Source organism: Temnothorax nylanderi, unplaced genomic scaffold, assembly GCF_030848795.1.
Source record: "Temnothorax nylanderi isolate EJ_2023f unplaced genomic scaffold, tnyl_v1.0 TNYL_tig0010_pilon, whole genome shotgun sequence".
Classification (NCBI taxonomy): domain Eukaryota; kingdom Metazoa; phylum Arthropoda; class Insecta; order Hymenoptera; family Formicidae; genus Temnothorax; species Temnothorax nylanderi.
This window is the reverse complement of record NW_027249072.1, coordinates 2,461,830-2,483,706: the sequence shown is the minus strand read 5'-3', so window position 1 is coordinate 2,483,706 and position 21,877 is coordinate 2,461,830. Positions and strand designations below refer to the sequence as shown.

The window sequence follows — 21,877 nt, the reverse complement described above, 5'->3', positions numbered from 1 at the left end:
TAATCTAAACTAAGCTCAACTCCGAAAATAATTACATGAATGACAATCGATTATCCGCAATCCATGTGACGAATAGTTACTCGCAATCAATTCAACGATCCATTTATTCGCTTGGACAGATTAAATTGGTCCGTAACTCCGTTACGGCAGCGACTTTCTTGAGAGGCGAAGCGAACCGTCCTGCCAGAACGCGCTAATTTTTGACGGATTTGTGAAAAATGAGCGACTTTACGAGGTTATCTATACGAGGCCGGTTACGCGAACACGTGAAAATCCATATCAGACCGACATCAATCATCTTGATTCACGCCTGATATTCTCAGCCGCCGCCGTTCGATTCGCCCGGGGAAGGATAATCCTGACGGATGTTCCCGTTCCTCGCGCGGGAACGGAACCTTTCTCTAGCCGACTAGGAAGACGCGCGGTCGGAGGATTATGCCGGCTTCTTAAAGTATGAGAACGACTTCGTCGCCGAGCGAAAAGAGACATCCGCTCGGCTAGGATAATAACAGATATTAGATCCATAATCCGGTAATGGAAACAGATATTAGATCCTTAATCCCGTAATGGAAAAAACATTTGCTTCTAGAATCTTGTGCACGATTACTATCACTTTTTAATGGCTTTTCATTTATTGATTAGAGTCGATACTTCTTCAGAAGTTTCATACTCTTATAAAGTACCGCATGTACTAATTAGGATTAACACGGAATATTCCATAACTCGCAATCTTGAGTTTTACGATTCTTCCGACAAACTTACGATCGAACTTGCACTTTCCTATAAAAACTCGACATTGTTATTTCCAATTTTCTAACTTTTCATGTCTCTTTATCATCAAGCCTCGAATTAAAATTATATTAAGACAAATTTAAAATTAGGCAACAAATGTTATTCTGTTATTTATTAGTCTTCTTTAAAATTTGATTTGTGAAAAAAATTTTGGAGCTACTTATAATTCAGAATCTACTTTTGTTGGCATTTTTACTTAAAAAATTTACTTCAAATTCGTCAGAGAATTTGTAATTAAAATTAAGTGAATTACGGAAGATATCTTTTATATTATTATTCAAATTTTTTTACACGAGTCTGCTAAGTTTTCTCTATTAACATCTATGTAACTTACACACAATTTTACTTCTAATAAAATTATCATTTTAAAAAGTTTAATTTTTTATTTCTTATATGAAACATGATTATATAATTGTCTCGTATGCATCAAGATCGATTCCTTTACTCACGACCCGATAAAGTTTTCAATTAGCTGCGGTTGATCCTATACAAAGTGTCCTCGACAAGTATCATGTATCGTGCACAAAGCAAAAGCTCTACAAACTTCCTGGTAAAAGCCGTGTTCGCTTCGTAAGCTGCTAAATCCGTTAGCTGTGTAAGGTTCCTACATTGTTGCAATCTTGTCTGAGAATATGTTACACGTACCTTATACGTATCGCCATGCGTCTAAAATTTTCTGGTTATTATTTGCCCTTTGAATATATATTTATTACGTGTATTTCGACGTGCGGTTTCGACAACTCTCTTTAACATCGAAATCCTCTCATACACAAATAATAGGATCGTTAAGCATGTAGTATATATTTCGAATAAACCGAGCTAGAGTCACTAATACTGCATTTATTAATTTATTATTAATATATAAACAAATTTTTCCAGTTATATTCGTCTTTCAATATATTAAATTTGAGTAAAGATCTGTATTATCTAGTAAAAACGGAACCTGCAGAAATCCTTTCATCACTCCCGCCAATTCCAATCGGTCCTCTTTTCATTGTCCAATTTATTGTTCAGTTTTTCAGTTTTTATTATTTATTATTTTTTATTTCCAAATTTACAATTTATATGTTATTTGAAAGTAGAACACAATTATAATAAAATTAACACAATTTTACTAATCAAGTTTGTATAATGTTTTTTTATTCTTTATTAAATACATGACATTTACAAAGAACAGTAACTTAAGTAAGCTCTTATTAAACTCCTTTGTAAATTCCTTTTTTTTATAGTAATTTTAATAGAAGATTGCTTATCTATAATATTGCTTATCTATAAAGTCTTACATGTCATTTTGTGTTGAATTGTATTAGAATAACAACATACTTCAAGACCGTGGTAAAGAACTGAAAAAAATAAACTGACACGGTTTCTTATTTCTTTCATTCTCAATAATCTCATGATTATATTAAATAATGTAGCAAGTAGCTTAATATATAACAATTATGTTAAAAACATTATTATTGAGAATAAATAAATAACATAATCTCATTTAAATGATTAAGTTAAACAAATATATAAGTAATAAAGTAAATAACATACCTTGCCAGTAAGAGAATTATCAATTGAAAAGAAACCAGTAGCGGTAAAATGGAATGAATTAAGCATTATTTGCTGTGTAAATTGCTGAATCTGCAAATATATTTGTATTCTTATTATACATATATGTAACCATATACATGAATACATGCATTATTCATGTTATATACATAAACAATACATTGAATTTATAGATTTGCAATTTATACACTTAAATGTCTTAAATAAAGTAATCGCCGTATATAAATATTACTAATAATAATGTTATATGTTATGGAGAAAGAGATCTAATTTGATTGATATATGTAATTATCAATGATACATGAATAGATTTACCTCTTCTTTCATGTCATCATCCATAATAGATCCTTCAAAAGATTGTATAATTTCGCCGGTTTTATATGCCTGAAATAAACATTAATGCATACGATGCGAATCTGACATAAAATTATGAATAAATTGCACAATATATGTGCGGTGCACATTCTATATTCATATATAAAAATTGAAATTATTATATGTACTCATATAAGTATTAAAAGACATTCTGTATATACAATTTATATACAATATACATAAAATAAATAAATTATGTAATATTCTTAATATAAATTTGATGTGTTTAACTACAAATAACTCAATTTTACATAAATATTGCATATAATTGTATATATTATTTTTATTATAAAAAAATAATTTTTTATACCTCGGTTGATACACTCGAACAAAGCGAATTTACTAATATAATTTTAAATGAATAAATGCATGCCCACATTGCCATGGATATAATCTTTCCGTTGTCGAGTGTCACCCTTAACTGGCCAAAAAATGCACCATGTAAACAGTAAGTAGTCGATGTTATTATCGTAAAATGAACTGCCAATTCGAGCAGAAGTTGGAAACAAAAAGTACGATTTGTTTGCCGTCCTATTCTCGTAATTTCTAAATGTAAATGTCTTTGACAGAAAAATATTAAATAGTTAGTGATTATTTAAGTAATATTAAAATCTTTCAAATACTCAATTATTCGAACGAGTTACAGAATCCGGGACATATGGTATGTATGTGTGGTGTATAAGAGAATGGGAGAGAGGAAAGATATGTAAATAAGGTCTTTTTAATGTTTAATTGTTATATTATATGAAAACTTGATAATAGGAGCAAGAATTATTATTGATCTCTTATACCTTAGCGTTTGAATGTGATGCATTATCTTGTCTTTGCGGTTTTTATAGTTTGCCATGACAAATGCAATGGACGTATTATCGTGCCGATTATAAATCTTGAAGGCATTTGATTCATTTGCATAAAGCACTGCATTATTGATTAGAGTATTTATCTTCTGAAATCTTAGTCCAACACATCTGCCGCATTTCAATCTTAATCAGTACTCAAATATGTAAACAGAAACATGTTATATGTTTACTTGTCCATTACAAACAAATTAAAGAGATATTATTATAATTGACAAATATCTTAGAAATCAAAGAAATCTTGACAAAGTCCTCTGATCGAGCTTCTCACGAAATATTGTTGTTGTTTATTACTTTAAGAAACATATTACTTGCCTGACAAGCGCGGCGAAGGTGAGGTCCACTACAGAATTTAATATATATGGAAAAGATGTGCTTATGTTGCTGTAAAAGACAACCCAGTATTCCTCGCGATGCATCCATAGTGTATGCATGAAGATTAGTGTTATCACACTTACTACCCAGATAGCCGTAAGACATCGAGTAGAGCGGTATATTTTCTGATAATCTATTTTTATGCCCAATGCTTCTAAAGTATTGTCCGCTATACCATTCCTCTTAATTATCTTATTTATATTCTTCAAGTATCGAAATTTATTAATAGATTAGTAAATTTGTTCAATATTTATTCGAAGACACATCATGATGTGAAAGAAAAAAATGTATACGCATGCAAATCTATACTTAGCAATTCTGTATATTCACAAGAAGAACGTAAATAGAAGAAAAAAATCCTTTATTACACAATTTACACATATTCTTCCACTTCTACACTAATTTCATGCGAAATGTTATTACATACCTACCTCTGATTTATAACGCCAAAACATAATTATAGCCCAGACGGCAACTAAGACGTTGACTCCCACGACAACGTAAAATATCTTAAGTTCTTGAATAAATATTTCTTGTAAAATGTAAATTCCTTTGTAAAACGAAATGAAATATACAGTCAACACTGAGATGATGTAGACAGCACTTAGAAAATATTGTGGGCGATTTTTGGGTATTTCAAATATACCCATGCAAAATATACAATTGAGCCATATAATAGGCATAACTGCCTGTTTATAATTCATACTCGACATTATCTCAAACCATTCACCATCAACCTAGATGGACTAATTATTATTTGATTAACAAACATATGTATATTTATATTAAATGATATTACGATTAATATTTTATAAATATTAAATAAATAAGCTTACGTTATGTTTTTTAAATTTTATGTGCAATTGAACACGGTTTCCTCGTTGAAACGATAATTATATAACGATAATCTCGAATAACCGAAATAAGCACTGAGAGTCGTCGTTTAATTGCGAGTTTGACCAAATTGTCGTAAATTGCGGAAAGAAAACACTTGTTTAACGTCTGTAAGGACTAAATTTGACTTGGACGGGACACCGTCTTGCGTGTTATTTTTAATGAACCCTACAACTGGCGAGCAACTAACGGCTAATAAGCGATCTTGCGTGCTAGTATGATACATCATGCTTTTATATATACACGTGTTTCACGCCAGTAGTGTACATGTACATTGTACAACATTTTCAATTACTTATTTGGTTAACTATAGCTTGTCTGACTTTTCCTTGCTAAACGTTTAACTAGCGACAATAAATGATTGTAATCTAGGATTATCTTTGCCTCAACACTTTATAACATTATTTCTGATAAGATCTATGATTGATGTATATCTTTTTTTCTCCTATTTTTATTAAATAATGTATATATATATAGAACTTCAGTAGATATTACTTTCTGAGCTGTACTCATAGAATTTCTATTGATTGTAGGTACGTGCATGCTGTACGAATATAAATTGAATAACGTGATAACGAAAAGCGATACAAACTGACTATGTGTGAAAAGATTGAGCTTATTACTTCATTATCTAGAAAATGTAGGTAATATTGTTGTTTATATAATACATATATATATATATATATATATATATATATGGGGCATTCTTTCTCAAAATAGCCACCCCTCTGCACATTTTATTTTTGAAGATAGAATGCTTTGCGAGATCTCAAAATTTCCGTCGAAAACTCAATTTTTGGATGCCGTATGGCGATTTTTATTTACATTCAAGGGTGGGGCAGTATGACCAAAATATCGCTCAAACCACCCTAAAAAATAGGAAAATATGCAAATAACATCTAAAATCTTAGCAGTTTCTATCAAATTCGATGCAACTTTGAAACAAAATGGTTTATGACATCCAATTAAATAGTTTTCAGACGTTACCCTCCATTATAATCAAAATCAATTCTTCAAAACCACCTCTGAATCATCATTTCAACAAATTGGCAATTATTCTAAAACAAATAGAGTAAAAAAATTTAAATAGAGTTCACGGGACGTGAAATTCTTTCAGAATATATTTCAATCAAATTCATCTCCATAAGGATCATAACCAATCAATAAAAATCATCTCCTACACATCATTTAGACAACTGGGCAATTATTCACAGGCAATTAAATATAAAATTTTTTTATTAAGTCTACAGGCCATAGAATTCTATCAGAATGTATTTTGATCAAATTTACACCCATGATGATCAAAATAAGCCCTTAAAAATCATCCCCTAAAAATCATATCAACAACTTTGGAATTCTTTTTAAACAATAAGTCATGTTATATTTTTTTTACTAAGATTCAGACATTCTGGAATTCTTGCAGAATATATGCCGAATAAATTCACCTCCAAGCCAATGAAATACAACCCTAATGAATCAACTCTTAAACTATTATGCTGGAAAATTTGTAATTCTTATACGGGAACTTACCCTACTATCGGGGCAAGTTGGCTGTAATGCAGCATGTTCGTATTTCACTTATTACAAAGAAATTATATAGTATACAGGAGCGTTCCTGGCATGAAAATGTAGAGAAAGGTTCTCTCTATCATATTAGTACTGTTTAATCATGATAATTAGTTGTATAAAAACTCAAATGCCGAAATTGTGAAAACGGTGCCAACGAGCCCCGGTCTCCCCTATCATGTATCGTGCACAAAGCAAAAGTTCTACAAACTTCTTGGTAAAAACTGTGTTCGCTTCGTAAGCTGCTAAATCCGTTAGCTGTGTAAGGTTCCTACACTGTTGTAATCTTGTCTGAGAATATGTTACACGTACCGTATACATATCGCCATGCGTCTAAAATTTTCTGGTTATTATTTGTCCTTTGAATACATATTTATTACGTGTATTTCGATATGCGGTTTCGACAACTCTCTTTAACATCGAAATCCTCTCACACAAATAATAGAATCGTTGCGTATGTAGTATATATTTTGAATAAACCGAGCTAGAGTCACTTTACTGCATTTATTAATTTATTATTAATATATAAACAAATTTTTCCAGTTATATTCGTCTTTCAATATATTAAATTTGAGTAAAGATCTTGTTATCTAGTAAAAACGGAACCTGCAGAGATCCTTTCATCATTCCCGCCGATTCCAATCGACGGTCCTCTTTTCATTGTCCAATTCATTTTTCAGTTTTTCAGTTTTTATTATTTATTATTTTTTATTTCCAAATTTACAATTTATATGTTATTTTAAAATAGAATACAATTATAATAAAATTAACACAATTTTACTAATCAAGTTTGTATAATGTTATTTAATTCTTTATTAAATACATGACATTTACAAAGAACAGTAACTTAAGTAAGCTCTTATTAAACTTCTTCGTAAATTCCTTTTTTTAAATAGTAATATTAATAGAAGATTGCTTATCTATAATTTTGCTTATCTCTAAGTCTTATCTTACATGTCATTATGTGTTGAATTGTATTAGAATAACAACATACTTCAAGACCGTGGTAAAGAACTGAAAAAAATAAACTGACACGGTTTCTTATTTCTTTCATTCTCAATAATCTCATGATTATATTAAATAATGTAGCAAGTAGCTTAATATATAACAATTATGTTAAAAACATTATTATTGAGAATAAATAAATAACATAATCTCATTTAAATGATATTAAGTTAAACAAATATATAATTAATAAAATAAATAACATACCTTGCCAGTAAGAGAATTATCAATTGAAAAGAAACCAGAAGCGGTAAATTTTAATGAATTAAGCATTATTTGCTGTGTAAATTGATGAATCTGCAAATATATTTGTATTCTTATTATATGTACATATGTGTGACCATATACATGAATATATGCATTATTCATGTTATATATATATATATATATACATAAACAATACATTGAATTTATAGATTTGCAATTTATACACTTAAATGTCTTAAATAAAGTAATCGCCGTATATAAATATTACTAATAATAATGTTATATGTTATGGAGAAAGAGATCTAATTTGATTGATATATGTAATTATCAATGATACATGAATAGATTTACCTCTTCTTTCATGTCATCATCTATAATAGATCCTTCAAAAGATTGTATAATTTCGCCGGTTTTATATGCCTGAAATAAACATTAATGCTTACGATGCGAATCTGACATAAAATTATGAATAATTTCCACAATATATGTGCGGTGCACATTCTATATTCATATATAAAAATTGAAATTATTATATGTACTTATATAAATATTAAAAGACATTCTGTACCTATATACAATTTATATACAATATACAGAAAATAAATAAATTATATTCTTAATATAAATTTGATGTGTTTAACTACAAATAACTCAATTTTACATAAATATTGCATATAATTGTATATATTATTTTTATTATAAAAAATAATTTTTTATACCTCGGTTGATACACTCGAGCAAAGCGAATTTACTAATATAATTTTAAATGAATAAATGCATGCCCACGTTGCCAGGGATATAATCTTTTCATTGTCGAGTGTCACCCTTAACTGGCCAAAAAATGCACCATGTAAACAATAAGTAGTCGATGTTATTATCGTAAAATGAACTGCCAATTCGAGCAGAAGTTGGAAACAAAAAGTACGATTTGTTTGCCGTCCTATTCTCGTAATTTCTAAATGTAAATGTCTTTGACAGAAAAATATTAAATAGTTAGTGATTATTTATATATATAAGTATATTAAAATCTTTCAAATACTCAATTATTCGAACGAGTTACAGAATCCGGGACATATGGTGTGTATGTGTGTGTATGAGAGAATGGGAGAGAGGAAAGATATGTAAATAAGGTCTTTTTAATGTTTAATTGTTATATTATATGAAAACTTGATAATAGAAGAAAAATTATTATTGATCTCTTATACCTTAGCGTTTGAATGTGATGCATTATCTTGTCTTTGCGGTTTTTATAGTTTGCCATGACAAATGCAATGGACATATTATCGTGCCGACTATAAATCTTGAAAGCATTTGATTCATTTGCATAAAGCACTGCATTATTGATTAGAGTATTTATCTTCTGAAATCTCATTCCAACACATCTGCCGCGTTTCAATCTTAATCAGTACTCAAATACGTAAACAGAAACATGTTATATGTTTATTTGTCCATTACAAACAAATTAAAGAGATATTATTATAATTGACAAATATCTTAGAAATCAAAGAAATCTTGACAAAGTCCTCTGGTCGAGCTTCTCACGAAATATTGTTGTTGTTTATTACTTTAAGAAACATATTACTTGCCTGACAAGTGCGGCGAAGGTGAGGTCACCTACAGAATTTAATATAAATGGAAAAGATGTGCATATGATGTTGTAAAAGACCCAGTATTCCTCGCGATACATCCATAGTATATTCATGAAGATTAGTGTTATCGCATTTACTACCCAGATAGCCGTAAGACATCGAGTAGAGCGGTATATTTTCTGATAATCTATTTTTATGCCCAATGCTTCTAAAGTATTGTCTGCTATACCATTCCTCTTAATTATCTTATTTATATTCTTTAAGTATCGAAATTTATTAATAGATTAGTAAATTTGTTCAATATTTATTCGAAGACACGTCATGATGTCAAAGAAAAAAATGTATACGCATGCAAATCTATACTTAGCAATTCTGTATATTCACAAGAACAATGTAAATAGAAGAAAAAAATTCTTTATTACACAATTTAGACATATTTTAAAATAAGGTGAATATTAATGTTTCTTTAATTCATTAATGTAGTCTTTCCATAACTTTTGTTTGCCACTTCTACACTAATTTCATACGAAATGTTATTACATACCTACCTCTGATTTATAACGCCAAAACATAATTATAGCCCAGACGGCAACTAAGACGTTGACCACATTTACGTAAAATATCGTAAGTTCTTGAATAAATATTTGTTGTAAAATGTAAATTCCTTTGTAAAACGAAATAAAAAATACAGTCAGCACTGAGATGATGTAGACAGCACTTAGAAAATATTGTGGGCGATTTATGGGTATTTCAAATATACCCATGCAAAATATACAATTGAGCCATATAATAGGCATAACTGCCTGTTTATAATTCATACTCGACATTATCTCAAACCATTCACCATCAACCTAGATGGACTAATTATTATTTGATTAACAAACATATGTATATTTATATTAAATGATATTACGATTAATATTTTATAAATATTAAATAAATAAGCTTACGTTATGTTTTTTAAATTTTATGTGCAATTGAACACGGTTTCCTCGTTGAAACGATAAATCTCGAATAACCGAAATAAGCACTGAGAGTCGTCGTTTAATTGCGAGTTTGACCAAATTGTCGTAAATTGCGGAAAGAAAACACTTGTTTAACGTCTGTAAGTACTAAATTTGACTTGGACGGGACACTAGTCTTGCGTGTTATTTTTAATGAACCCTGCAACTGGCGAGCAACTATAACGGCTAGTAAGCGATCTTGCGTGCTAGTATGATATATACATCATGCTTTTATATATACACGTGTTTCACGCCAGTAGTGTACATGTACATTGTACATTTTCAATTACTTATTTGGTTAACTATAGCTTGTCTGACTTTTCCTTGCTAAATGTTTAACTAGCAACAATAAGTAATTGTAATCTAGGATCATCTGTGCCTCAACACTTTATAACATTATTTCCGATAAGATCTATGATGGATGTATATCTTTTTTTCTCCTATTTTTATTAAATAAAGTATATATAGAACTTCAGTAGATATTACTTTCTGAGCTGTACTCATAGAATTTCTATTGATTGTAGGTACGTGCATGCTGTACGAATATAAATTGAATAACGTGATAACGAAAAGCGATACAAACTGACTATGTGTGAAAAGATTGAGCTTATTACTTCATTATCTAGAAAATGTAGGTAATATTGTTGTTTATATAATACATATATATATATATATATATATATATATATATATATATATATATAATTGTATAACGTATTTCTATTTAATCAATTTAAACGATTAAATATCATGTTAAGTTTTATAAAGGAAAGTTATCTGAGAGAGAACGCAATTTTAGCTTAAACATAGTGAGAACTCTAATAAACTTGCATTACGCAAATAAATATAATATGTTTGCATTTTATCGTAGACACCATCTGAAACTGGATCATTAAGGCTTTTATTTTAATTGAGAGTCGTGTTGAAATGCTACGCAACGGTACGATATGACATGAATGATATACAGTAAAAATAATATCAGTAATGGAATTTTCACGTTTTACAATTAGAAAAACTACTCTCTATTGTTCTTTTTTACGTAATTGTTTTAATCTTTAACACTGATCAACTTTGCAATATTAAACGGTACAAATGTATATAACATATACCTGCTTATATTATCAGAAATTCTTAATATACACGTAACCATTAAAAAATTGTTTTTATTTGGAAGTTATTATCAATACCAATTTTTAAAGCGTTCTATTGCGCGTTTCCATTGGCTAAGCGTGTATTGATAAGATAATCGCGATTATCGTTTGGCTTGAATATCCTGTCCGTTTGATGAAGTTCTAACAGTTCTTCTCTATTCTTCCATAATTTTGAAATTAAACAATATATTAAAAATTATCAGCACAATTATGCATGTTTAATTGTATAACTCTTAATGTTCGATTACATCGATTATTTATATCTTGGGATAAAAGATGACAAATATACATATAATTTATGTTGCAAAGAAGAGAGAGAAAAAAGGGGTGGCAATAAATGCCAAAGTACGAAGAATAGAAGAATATGAAGCACGAAATAATGTAAGGGAAATATATAAAGAAAGCACAGAAAGGAAGAAATACATATATCCTAAATGAAAAGGATTCTTTGATGAACTTCTTAATGAGCAGAGTTCTATCCCGAAGAATAAAACTTAACATTTATAATACATTAATAAGACCATCACTTATATATGTAAAGTATGGACCCCAAAAAGAAACTAATCGACTCGCTCTATATTTGAGTGCAAAATTCTAAAAAGAATATATGAGCCAGTGGCAAATGTGGATGGCACAAATTATAGAATATAGAATTAGATACAATTACGAGCTAAGATGTCTCACAAAGGACCAAAATATTATACGCTTGATAAAATCGCAAAGAATTAGATGGAGTGCTATTTGAATGTCTGAGGAAAGAGCAGTAAAAAGAAATATACACCAGTAACTCGGAAGGTAGCTGCAGAAATAAGGGCAGACGGGAGAAGGAGATGGACATGTTGAGAGGGTCTAAGAAGAATGAAAATTAGTAAAGTAACTAGGCCAACGTCACGAGAGATCGGAATAACTAGAGAAGAATAATTGTAGAGCCTCTTTAACGTGAACTATAATGCTGAGAAAGAAGAAGAAGAAGAAAGAGAAAAAGAATTACTATAATTTTACCGAATGTGTTAGTGATTCTCGAATGTCGAAAACGCAATTGTCAGATTTTGTAAACGAGAGGCTAATATTTAATCGTTGGCTTGTAAATGAATATTCATACTTTTTATTTAGTAATTTCTTCATTTCATATCAAAAGATTATACGGGCAATACTTAAGACGGAATTTTGAAATAATTGAATAAAAATTCCTTGTATTTATTAATGATTTTGACATGGATAAAATAAGTTATTAATATTTCTGAATAATGTTGAAAAAAATTTTTTTAATGAATATTTATCAAATCAATTTTTATTTAAGGTAAATCTACCAATGCCGGGACACTTAAGACCTATGTCTGGATACCTTTATCAATTTAGTTTTTAAATAATTATAACGTGAATTTTAAAATCAAAGATAAGAATATAATACTAGAAAAATATTTTTATCTTTAATTCTTTGATTTTAATTCGCGTTATAACTTATTTAAGGATTAAAATAATAAAAATGTCCAGACATAGTTATTGTTGGAAATGATATAAAGGCGGCACTCCTGTGCCATCTATAGTTACATAGTTTTTCGCCCTATCAGAGAATCGCTTCTACCTAACTCACATTCTGTGGTTGTACGCGCCCTGATTACTTCTTGTAAAACGAAGATATTATTAAAAGAGATATATACATTTACACAAAACGCTGCATCATATCTGCCCATTTTCCTACAGTTATGTGTCCAGGCATTGGTACATTTACCTTAATGAGTTTTGCGAAATTTCATCGATTTCATGTAATTTACAATGTAACTTACATTACAATTTACAATTTTATGCTGTCAATATCTAATATGATCTCTAAACGGAAATCATTCAAAAATAAAAAGTATGAGAAATTATTTTTGACAAAATCTAATTCAGCTTTAATCAATATTTCTGGAATTATAAAGATAGTGGAGACCGGGGCTCGTTGGTACAAGAGGCAAGTTGGCAATGCGTTCCGTTTATGTATATATAGCGAAAAAAATAATGGAAAAATTATCACAAAATATCTCTTTTATGACAGGTACTTTTCCCAAAGTTTTATTTAAATCAAATAAGTATTACAATAGAAAAAGAGAAAACTCTGATTCAATAGGTGGCAAGTAAATTTTCGAGCCTTTCAAAATATCATATTAATGTTCTTCAGCTTGAGAAATAAATCAAAGTGACGTATCATTAGTTAAAAGAAACGTTTCTGTTATTATACGACATATTATTTTGAGGAACAACTGCAGTAATTTATTGTAATAAAATGACTGAAATCAAACGTATGTAGAGATGGGGTATGTTGGCTCATATCAAGGCACACTTTGCTTGACTTGTTGCCGCGCGCGTGAGACCTGTGTGAGCATGTGATTTGCTACCCACAATGCTGATAGAAGCTAGATATATATTTATATTAATATTATTTTTATGTTGAAGAAAGCTACATCTAAAATAGTTTACGATTGTTATTCTGCAACAGCATTTTGCTATTCGATCATTACAAAATAACTTTAAAAGATACAATCTTGATCAAGAAGTATATATCTGTTACCCGTTTTGTGTTTCTATTACGTTTTCATTAATTTAACTTGGACTTTTGTCGCATAGCCAACTTACCCTACTATCGGGGCAAGTTGGCTGTAATGCAGCATGTTCGTATTTCACTTATTACAAAGAAATTATATAGTATACAGGAGCGTTCCTGGCATGAAAATGTAGAGAAAGGTTCTCTCTATCATATTAGTACTGTTTAATCATGATAATTAGTTGTATAAAAACTCAAATGCCGAAATTGTGAAAACGGTGCCAACGAGCCCCGGTCTCCCCTATCATGTATCGTGCACAAAGCAAAAGTTCTACAAACTTCCTGGTAAAAACCGTGTTCGCTTCGTAAGCTGCTAAATCCGTTAGCTGTGTAAGGTTCCTACATTGTTGCAATCTTGTCTGAGAATATGTTACACGTACCGTATACATATCGCCATGCGTCTAAAATTTTCTGGTTATTATTTGCTTTTTGAATACATATTTATTACGTGTATTTCGATGTGCGGTTTCGACAACTCTCTTTAACATCGAAATCCTCTCATACACAAATAATAGGATCGTTGCGCATGTAGTATATATTTTGAATAAACCGAACTAGAGTCACTTTACTGCATTTATTAATTTATTATTAATATATAAATAAATTTTTCTAGTTATATTCGTCTTTCAATATATTAAATTTGAGTAAAGATCTTATTATCTAGTAAAAACGGAACCTGCAGAGATCCTTTCATCATTCCCGCCGATTCCAATCGACGGTCCTCTTTTCATTGTCCAATTCATTTTTCAGTTTTTCAGTTTTTATTATTTATTATTTTTTATTTCCAAATTTACAATTTATATGTTATTTTAAAATAGAATACAATTATAATAAAATTAACACAATTTTACTAATCAAGTTTGTATAATGTTATTTAATTCTTTATTAAATACATGACATTTACAAAGAACAGTAACTTAAGTAAGCTCTTATTAAACTTCTTCGTAAATTCCTTTTTTTAAATAGTAATATTAATAGAAGATTGCTTATCTATAATTTTGCTTATCTCTAAGTCTTATCTTACATGTCATTATGTGTTGAATTGTATTAGAATAACAACATACTTCAAGACCGTGATAAAGAACTGAAAAAAATAAACTATACACAGTTTCTTATTTCTTTCATTCTCAATAATCTCATGATTATATTAAATAATGTAGCAAGTAGCTTAATATATAACAATTATGTTAAAAACATTATTATTGAGAATAAATAAACAACATAATCTCATTTAAATGATTAAGTTAAACAAATATATAAGTAATAAAGTAAATAACATACCTTGCCAGTAAGAGAATTATCGATTGAAAAGAAACCAGAAGCGGTAAATTTTAATGAATTAAGCATTATTTGCTGTGTAAATTGCTGAATCTGCAAATATATTTGTATTATTATACATATGTGTAACCATATACATGAATATATGCATTATTCATGTTATATATACATAAACAATACATTGAATTTATAGATTTGCAATTTATACACTTAAATGTCTTAAATAAATTAATTAGGCCAGTAAAATTAGATCCGAAAATGGCAAAACGGATTGACAAGCCAATTTTTTAAGGGTGAGTAGAGGGTCATAGGAGATGCCCAAATTCACAAAGTTTAAACAAAATTTCCCTGTGCGTCGGCGGCCATCTTGAAAAAAAGGGTGAATATTCAAAGTTTGAATATTTCGGCTCCTATTGGTCGAATTTTTTTCTTTTTTTTTTAGTTTTGTAGGGAAAAATATTTGCTACAACTTTTGTTTGAAAAAATTTTTAATAGCTGTCAAGGATAAAAAGTTACAACCAAAAAAGTGCCGTCAATTAGGAGTTGAACATTTTTATTGACACTTATATCGCCCCCTGTTAGTTTGATCAAAAAAATGTTCAAATAAAACTTGTAGAAGACTCAAATCTCTACAATTTTCGTATATTTTTTTTGCGGTGACTCAAAAAACACCAGATATAGAGAGCGCCAAAGTTGAGTGTTTCTAGTAAATGCTCTTTTTCGTGGGGAAAATTCGCGGTTTTATTGTGAATTGTCGTACATTATAAAACTCTTTTCCGCGAACTGTACAGTGTGTTATTGTGTGTGTGTGTGTTGTTTGTGTGTGTAATTGTGTGTTATTGTGTGTTATTGTGTATTATTTTCGGTCAGTCGTGAACTGTATTTCGAGCGTTTCAGAGTGAAATTTCACGAAAATGAGCGAGTGTTTTATTTGTGGGAAAGAGCTGAGCGACGGCAGAATTACTGTCGTTCAAAAAAAAGGTGTGCGAACTTTACATTCGTTTGCTATTAAGAGGGGCGACGAGGAACATGCGCGCATGCTGGAGGACGTCAACAACATCACAGTGCACGTGCTCTGTCGAAAAATATACATCAACGAGAGAATGGCTGCAGCGGCTATTCGTCGTCGGAGCAACTGTGCTGTCTCGATCTCAAAATCACCTCCATCTTCTCCGTCGTCATCGCAATCTTCGAACCATCCACCGGCATTCCATCCACCGGCATTCGATTTTAAAAAACGTTGCCTTTTCTGCGCCGAAGTAATTGATGAAGTATTTATAAAACAGCAAAAATCATTGCCCGTTGACAGACGAAGAATAATTTGTGGAGTGAAAATTTTTTCCCCCGGTTGACTTCAACGATTCCGAAAGTGAGGAAGTCGTCACCGAAGAAAGTCGAAATATCAATGACGATGATATTGATGAAAGAAATATGCCATGCCCAGCGACAAAAAAGCAAAGACTTGCATCAATTGTTTTCACAATATATACGAAAGGCACTTTCTCGGACCCGTGGATTATATCTACTGGAGATACGACGTAAAAAAAAATGCGCCTGAAACTCTACCTCAGTGATGGTGCGAAAAAGAGTTTTATAATATACGACAATTCACAATAAAACCGCGAATTTTCCCCACGAAAAAGAGCATTTACTAGACACACTCAACTTTGGCGCTCTCTATCTCTGGTGTTTTTTGAGTCACCGCAAAAAAAAATACGAAAATTGTAGAGAATTGAGTCCTCTACAAGTTTTATTTGAACATTTTTTTGATCAAACTAACAGGGGGCGATATAAGTGTCAATAAAAATGTTCAACCTCTAATTGACGGCACTTTTTTGGTTGTAACTTTTTTTCCTTGACAGCTATTAAAAATTTTTTCAAACAAAAGTTGTAGCAAATATTTTTCCCTACAAAACTAAAAAAAAAGAAAAAAATTCGACCAATAGGAGCCGAGATATTCAAACTTTGGATACCCCTATTTTCAAGATGGCTGCCGACGCACAGGGAAATTTTGTTTGAACTTTGTGAATTTGGGCATCTCCTATGACCCTCTACTCACCCTCAAAAAATTGGCTTGTCAATCCGTTTTGTAGATATTCGGTGTTTTTCGAGCTAATTTTACTGGCCTAAATCGCCGTATATAAATATTACTAATAATAATATTACTAATAATAAAAAGATGTAATTTGATTGATATTATCAATAATACACGAATAGTACATTTACCTCTTCTTTCATGTCATCATCCATAATAGATCCTTCAAAAGATTGTATAATTTCGCCGGTTTTATATGCCTGAAATAAACATTAATGCATACGATGCGAATCTGACATAAAATTATGAATAAATTGTACAATATGTGTGCGGTGCACATTCTATATTCATATATAAAAATTGAAATTATTATATGTACTCATATAAGTATTAAAAGACATTCTGTACCTATATACAATTTATATAAAATAAATAAATTATGTAATATTCTTAATATAAATTTGATGTGTTTAACTACGAATAACTCAATTTTACATAAATATTGCATATAATTGTATATATTATTTTTATTATAAGAAATAATTTTTTATACCTCGGTTGATACACTCGAACAAAGCGAATTTACTAATATAATTTTAAATGAATAAATGCATGCCCACATTGCGAAGCATATAATCTTTCCATTGTCGAGTGTCACCCTTAACTGGCCAAAAAATGCGCCATGTAAACAGTAAGTAGTCGATGTTATTATCGTAAAATGGACTGCCAATTCGAGCAGAAGTTGGAAACAAAAAGTATAATTTGTTTGCCGTCCTATTCTCGTAATTTCCAAATGTAAATGTCTTTGACAGAAAAATATTGAATAGTTAGTGATTATTTAAGTATATTAAAATCTTTCAAATAGATACTCAATTATTCGAACGAGTTACAGAATCCGGGACATATGGTGTCTATGTGTGTGTGTATGAGAGAATGGGAGAGAGGAAAGATATGTAAATAAGGTCTTTTTAATGTTTAATTGTTATATTATATGAAAACTTGATAATAGGAGCAAGAATTATTATTGATCTCTTATACCTTAACGTTTGAATGTGATGCATTATCTTGTCTTTGCGGTTTTTATAGTTTGCCATGACAAATGCAATGGACGTATTATCGTGCCGATTATAAATCTTGAAGGCATTTGATTCATTTGCATAAAGCACTGCATTATTGATTAGAGTATTTATCTTCTGAAATCTTAGTCCAACATATCTACCGCATTTCAATCTTAATCAGTACTCAAATATGTAAACAGAAACATGTTATATGTTTACTTGTCCATTACAAACAAATTAAAGAGATATTATTATAATTGACAAATATCTTAGAAATCAAAGAAATCTTGACAAAGTCCTCTGGTCGAGCTTCTCACGAAATATTGTTGTTGTTTATTACTTTAAGAAACATATTACTTGCCTGACAAGCACGGCGAAGGTGAGGTCCACTACAGAATTTAATATATATGGAAAAGTTGTGATTATGTTGCTGTAAAAGATAACCCAGTATTCCTCGCGATACGTCCCTAATGTATGCATGAAGATTAGTGTTATCGCACTTACTACCCAGATAGCCGTAAGACGTCGAGTAGAGTGGTATATTTTCTGATAATCTATTTTTATGCCCAATGCTTCTAAAGTATTGTCCGCTATACCATTCCTCTTAATTATCTTATTTATATTCTTCAAGTATCGAAATTTATTAATAGATTAGTAAATTTGTTCAATATTTATTCGAAGACACGTCATGATGTCAAAGAAAAAAATGTATACGCATGCAAATCTATACTTGGCAATTCTGTACATTCACAAGAAGAATGTAAATAGAAGAAAAAAATCCTTTATTACACATATTTTAAAATAAGCTGAATATTAATGTTTCTTTAATTCATTAATGTAGTCTTTCCATAACTTTTGTTTGCTACTTCTACACTAATTTTGTGCGAAATGTTATTACATACCCACCTCTGATTTATAACGCCAAAACAGAATTATAGCCAAGACGGCAACTAAGACGTTGACTCCCAAGACAACGTAAAATATCATAAATTCTTGAATAAATATTTGTTGTAAAATGTAAATTCCTTTGTAAAACGAAATGAAATATACAGTCAACACTGAGATGATGTAGACAGCACTTAGAAAATATTGTGGGCGATTTTTGGGTATTTCAAATATACCCATGCAAAATATACAATTGAGCCATATAATAGGCATAACTGCCTGTTTATAATTCATACTCGACATTATCTCAAACCATTCACCATTAACCTAGATGGACTAATTATTATTATTTGATTAACAAACATATGTATATTTATATTAAATGATATTACGATTAATATTTTATAAATATTAAATAAATAAGCTTACGTTATGTTTTTTAAATTTTATGTGCAATTGAACACGGTTTCCTCGTTGAAGCGATAAATCTTGAATAACCGAAATAAGCACTGAGAGTCGTCGTTTAATTGCGAGTTTGACCAAATTGTCGTAAATTGCGGAAAGAAAAAACTTGTTTAACGTCTGTAAGGACTAAATTTGACTTGGACGGGACACTATATAGTCTTGCGTGTTATTTTTAATGAACCCTGCAACTGGCGAGCAACTAACGACTAATAAGCGATCTTGCGTGCTAGTATGATACATCATGCTTTTATATGTACACGTGTTTCACGCCAGTAGTGTACATGTACATTGTACAACATTTTCAATTACTTATTTTGTTAACTATAGCTTGTCTGACTTTTCCTTGCTAAACGTTTAACTAACGACAATAAATGATTGTAATCTAGGATCATCTTTGCCTCAACACTTTATAACATTGTTTCTGATAAAATATATGATTGATGTATATCTTTTTTTCCCATTTTTATTAAATAAAGTATATATATAGAACTTCAGTAGATATTACTTTCTGAGCTGTACTCATATTATAATTTCTATTAATTGTAGGTACGTGCATGCTGTACGAATATAAATTGAATAACGTGATAACGAAAAGCGATACAAACTGACTATGTGTGAAAAGATTGAGCTTATTACTTCATTATCTAGAAAATGTAGGTAATATTGTTGTTTATATAATACATATATATATATATATATATAATTGTATAACGTATTTCTATTTAATCAATTTAAACGATTAAATATCATGTTAAGTTTTATAAAGGAAAGTTATCTGAGAGAGAACGCAATTTTAGCTTAAACATAGTGAGAACTCTAATAAACTTGCATTACGCAAATAAATATAATATGTTTGCATTTTATCGTAGATACCATCTGAAACTGGATCATTAAGGCTTTTATTTTAATTGAGAGTCGTGTTGAAATGCTACGCAACGGTACGATATGACATGAATGATATACAGTAAAAATAATATCAGTAATGGAATTTTCACGTTTTACAATTAGAAAAACTACTCTCTATTGTTCTTTTTTACGTAATTGTTTTAATCTTTAACACTGATCAACTTTGCAATATTAAACGGTACAAATGTATATAACATATACCTGCTTATATTATCAGAAATTCTTAATATACACGTAACCATTAAAAAATTGTTTTTATTTGGAAGTTATTATCAATACCAATTTTTAAAGCGTTCTATTGCGCGTTTCCATTGGCTAAGCGTGTATTGATAAGATAATCGCGATTATCGTTTGGCTTGAATATCCTGTCCGTTTAATGAAGTTCTAACAGTTCTTCTCTATTCTTCCATAATTTTGAAATTAAACAATATATTAAAAATTATCAGCACAATTATGCATGTTTAATTGTATAACTCTTAATGTTCGATTACATCGATTATTTATATCTTGGGATAAAAGATGACAAATATACATATAATTTATGTTGCAAAGAAGAGAGAGAAAAAAGGGGTGGCAATAAATGCCAAAGTACGAAGAATAGAAGAATATGAAGCACGAAATAATGTAAGGGAAATATATAAAGAAAGCACAGAAAGGAAGAAATACATATATCCTAAATGAAAAAGATTCTTTGATGAACTTCTTAATGAGCAGAGTTCTATCCCGAAGAATAAAACTTAACATTTATAATACATTAATAAGACCAACACTTATATATGTAAAGTATGGACCCCAAAAAGAAACTAATCGACTCGCTCTATATTTGAGTGCAAAATTCTAAAAAGAATATATGAGCCAGTGGCAAATGTGGATGGCACAAATTATAGAATATAGAATTAGATACAATTACGAGCTAAGATGTCTCACAAAGGACCAAAATATTATACGCTTGATAAAATCGCAAAGAATTAGATGGAGTGCTATTTGAATGTCTGAGGAAAGAGCAGTAAAAAGAAATATACACCAGTAACTCGGAAGGTAGCTGCAGAAATAAGGGCAGACGGGAGAAGGAGATGGACATGTTGAGAGGGTCTAAGAAGAATGAAAATTAGTAAAGTAACTAGGCCAACGTCACGAGAGATCGGAATAACTAGAGAAGAATAATTGTAGAGCCTCTTTAACGTGAACTATAATGCTGAGAAAGAAGAAGAAGAAGAAAGAGAAAAAGAATTACTATAATTTTACCGAATGTGTTAGTGATTCTCGAATGTCGAAAACTCAATTGTCAGATTTT

General features: G+C 30.0%; 3 protein-coding genes across 3 annotated transcripts in view; 1 reads left to right on the top strand and 2 right to left on the bottom strand.

The window, feature by feature from the left end:
* LOC139767588 (midasin) overlaps positions 1-21,877 on the top strand; it is a 124,411-nt gene that overhangs the window by 81,669 nt on the left and 20,865 nt on the right. The window lies entirely within an intron of this gene.
* On the bottom strand, positions 2,079-5,076 carry LOC139787476 (putative gustatory receptor 28b). The gene is made up of 8 exons (XM_071726577.1): positions 5,041-5,076; positions 4,388-4,693; positions 3,897-4,159; positions 3,516-3,692; positions 3,035-3,284; positions 2,665-2,733; positions 2,332-2,421; positions 2,079-2,135 (listed from the first exon to the last, which is right to left on the bottom strand). Exons 1-8 carry the CDS (start codon positions 5,074-5,076, stop codon positions 2,079-2,081), a joined length of 1,248 nt encoding a protein of 415 aa, XP_071582678.1.
* On the bottom strand, positions 7,318-10,058 carry LOC139767592 (putative gustatory receptor 28b). Its single transcript, XM_071697034.1, has 7 exons — positions 9,766-10,058; positions 9,215-9,474; positions 8,834-9,010; positions 8,348-8,597; positions 7,980-8,048; positions 7,629-7,718; positions 7,318-7,430 (listed from the first exon to the last, which is right to left on the bottom strand). The coding sequence occupies exons 1-7, from the start codon at positions 10,042-10,044 to the stop codon at positions 7,377-7,379; spliced, it is 1,179 nt and encodes a 392-aa protein (XP_071553135.1). The 5' UTR covers positions 10,045-10,058; the 3' UTR covers positions 7,318-7,376.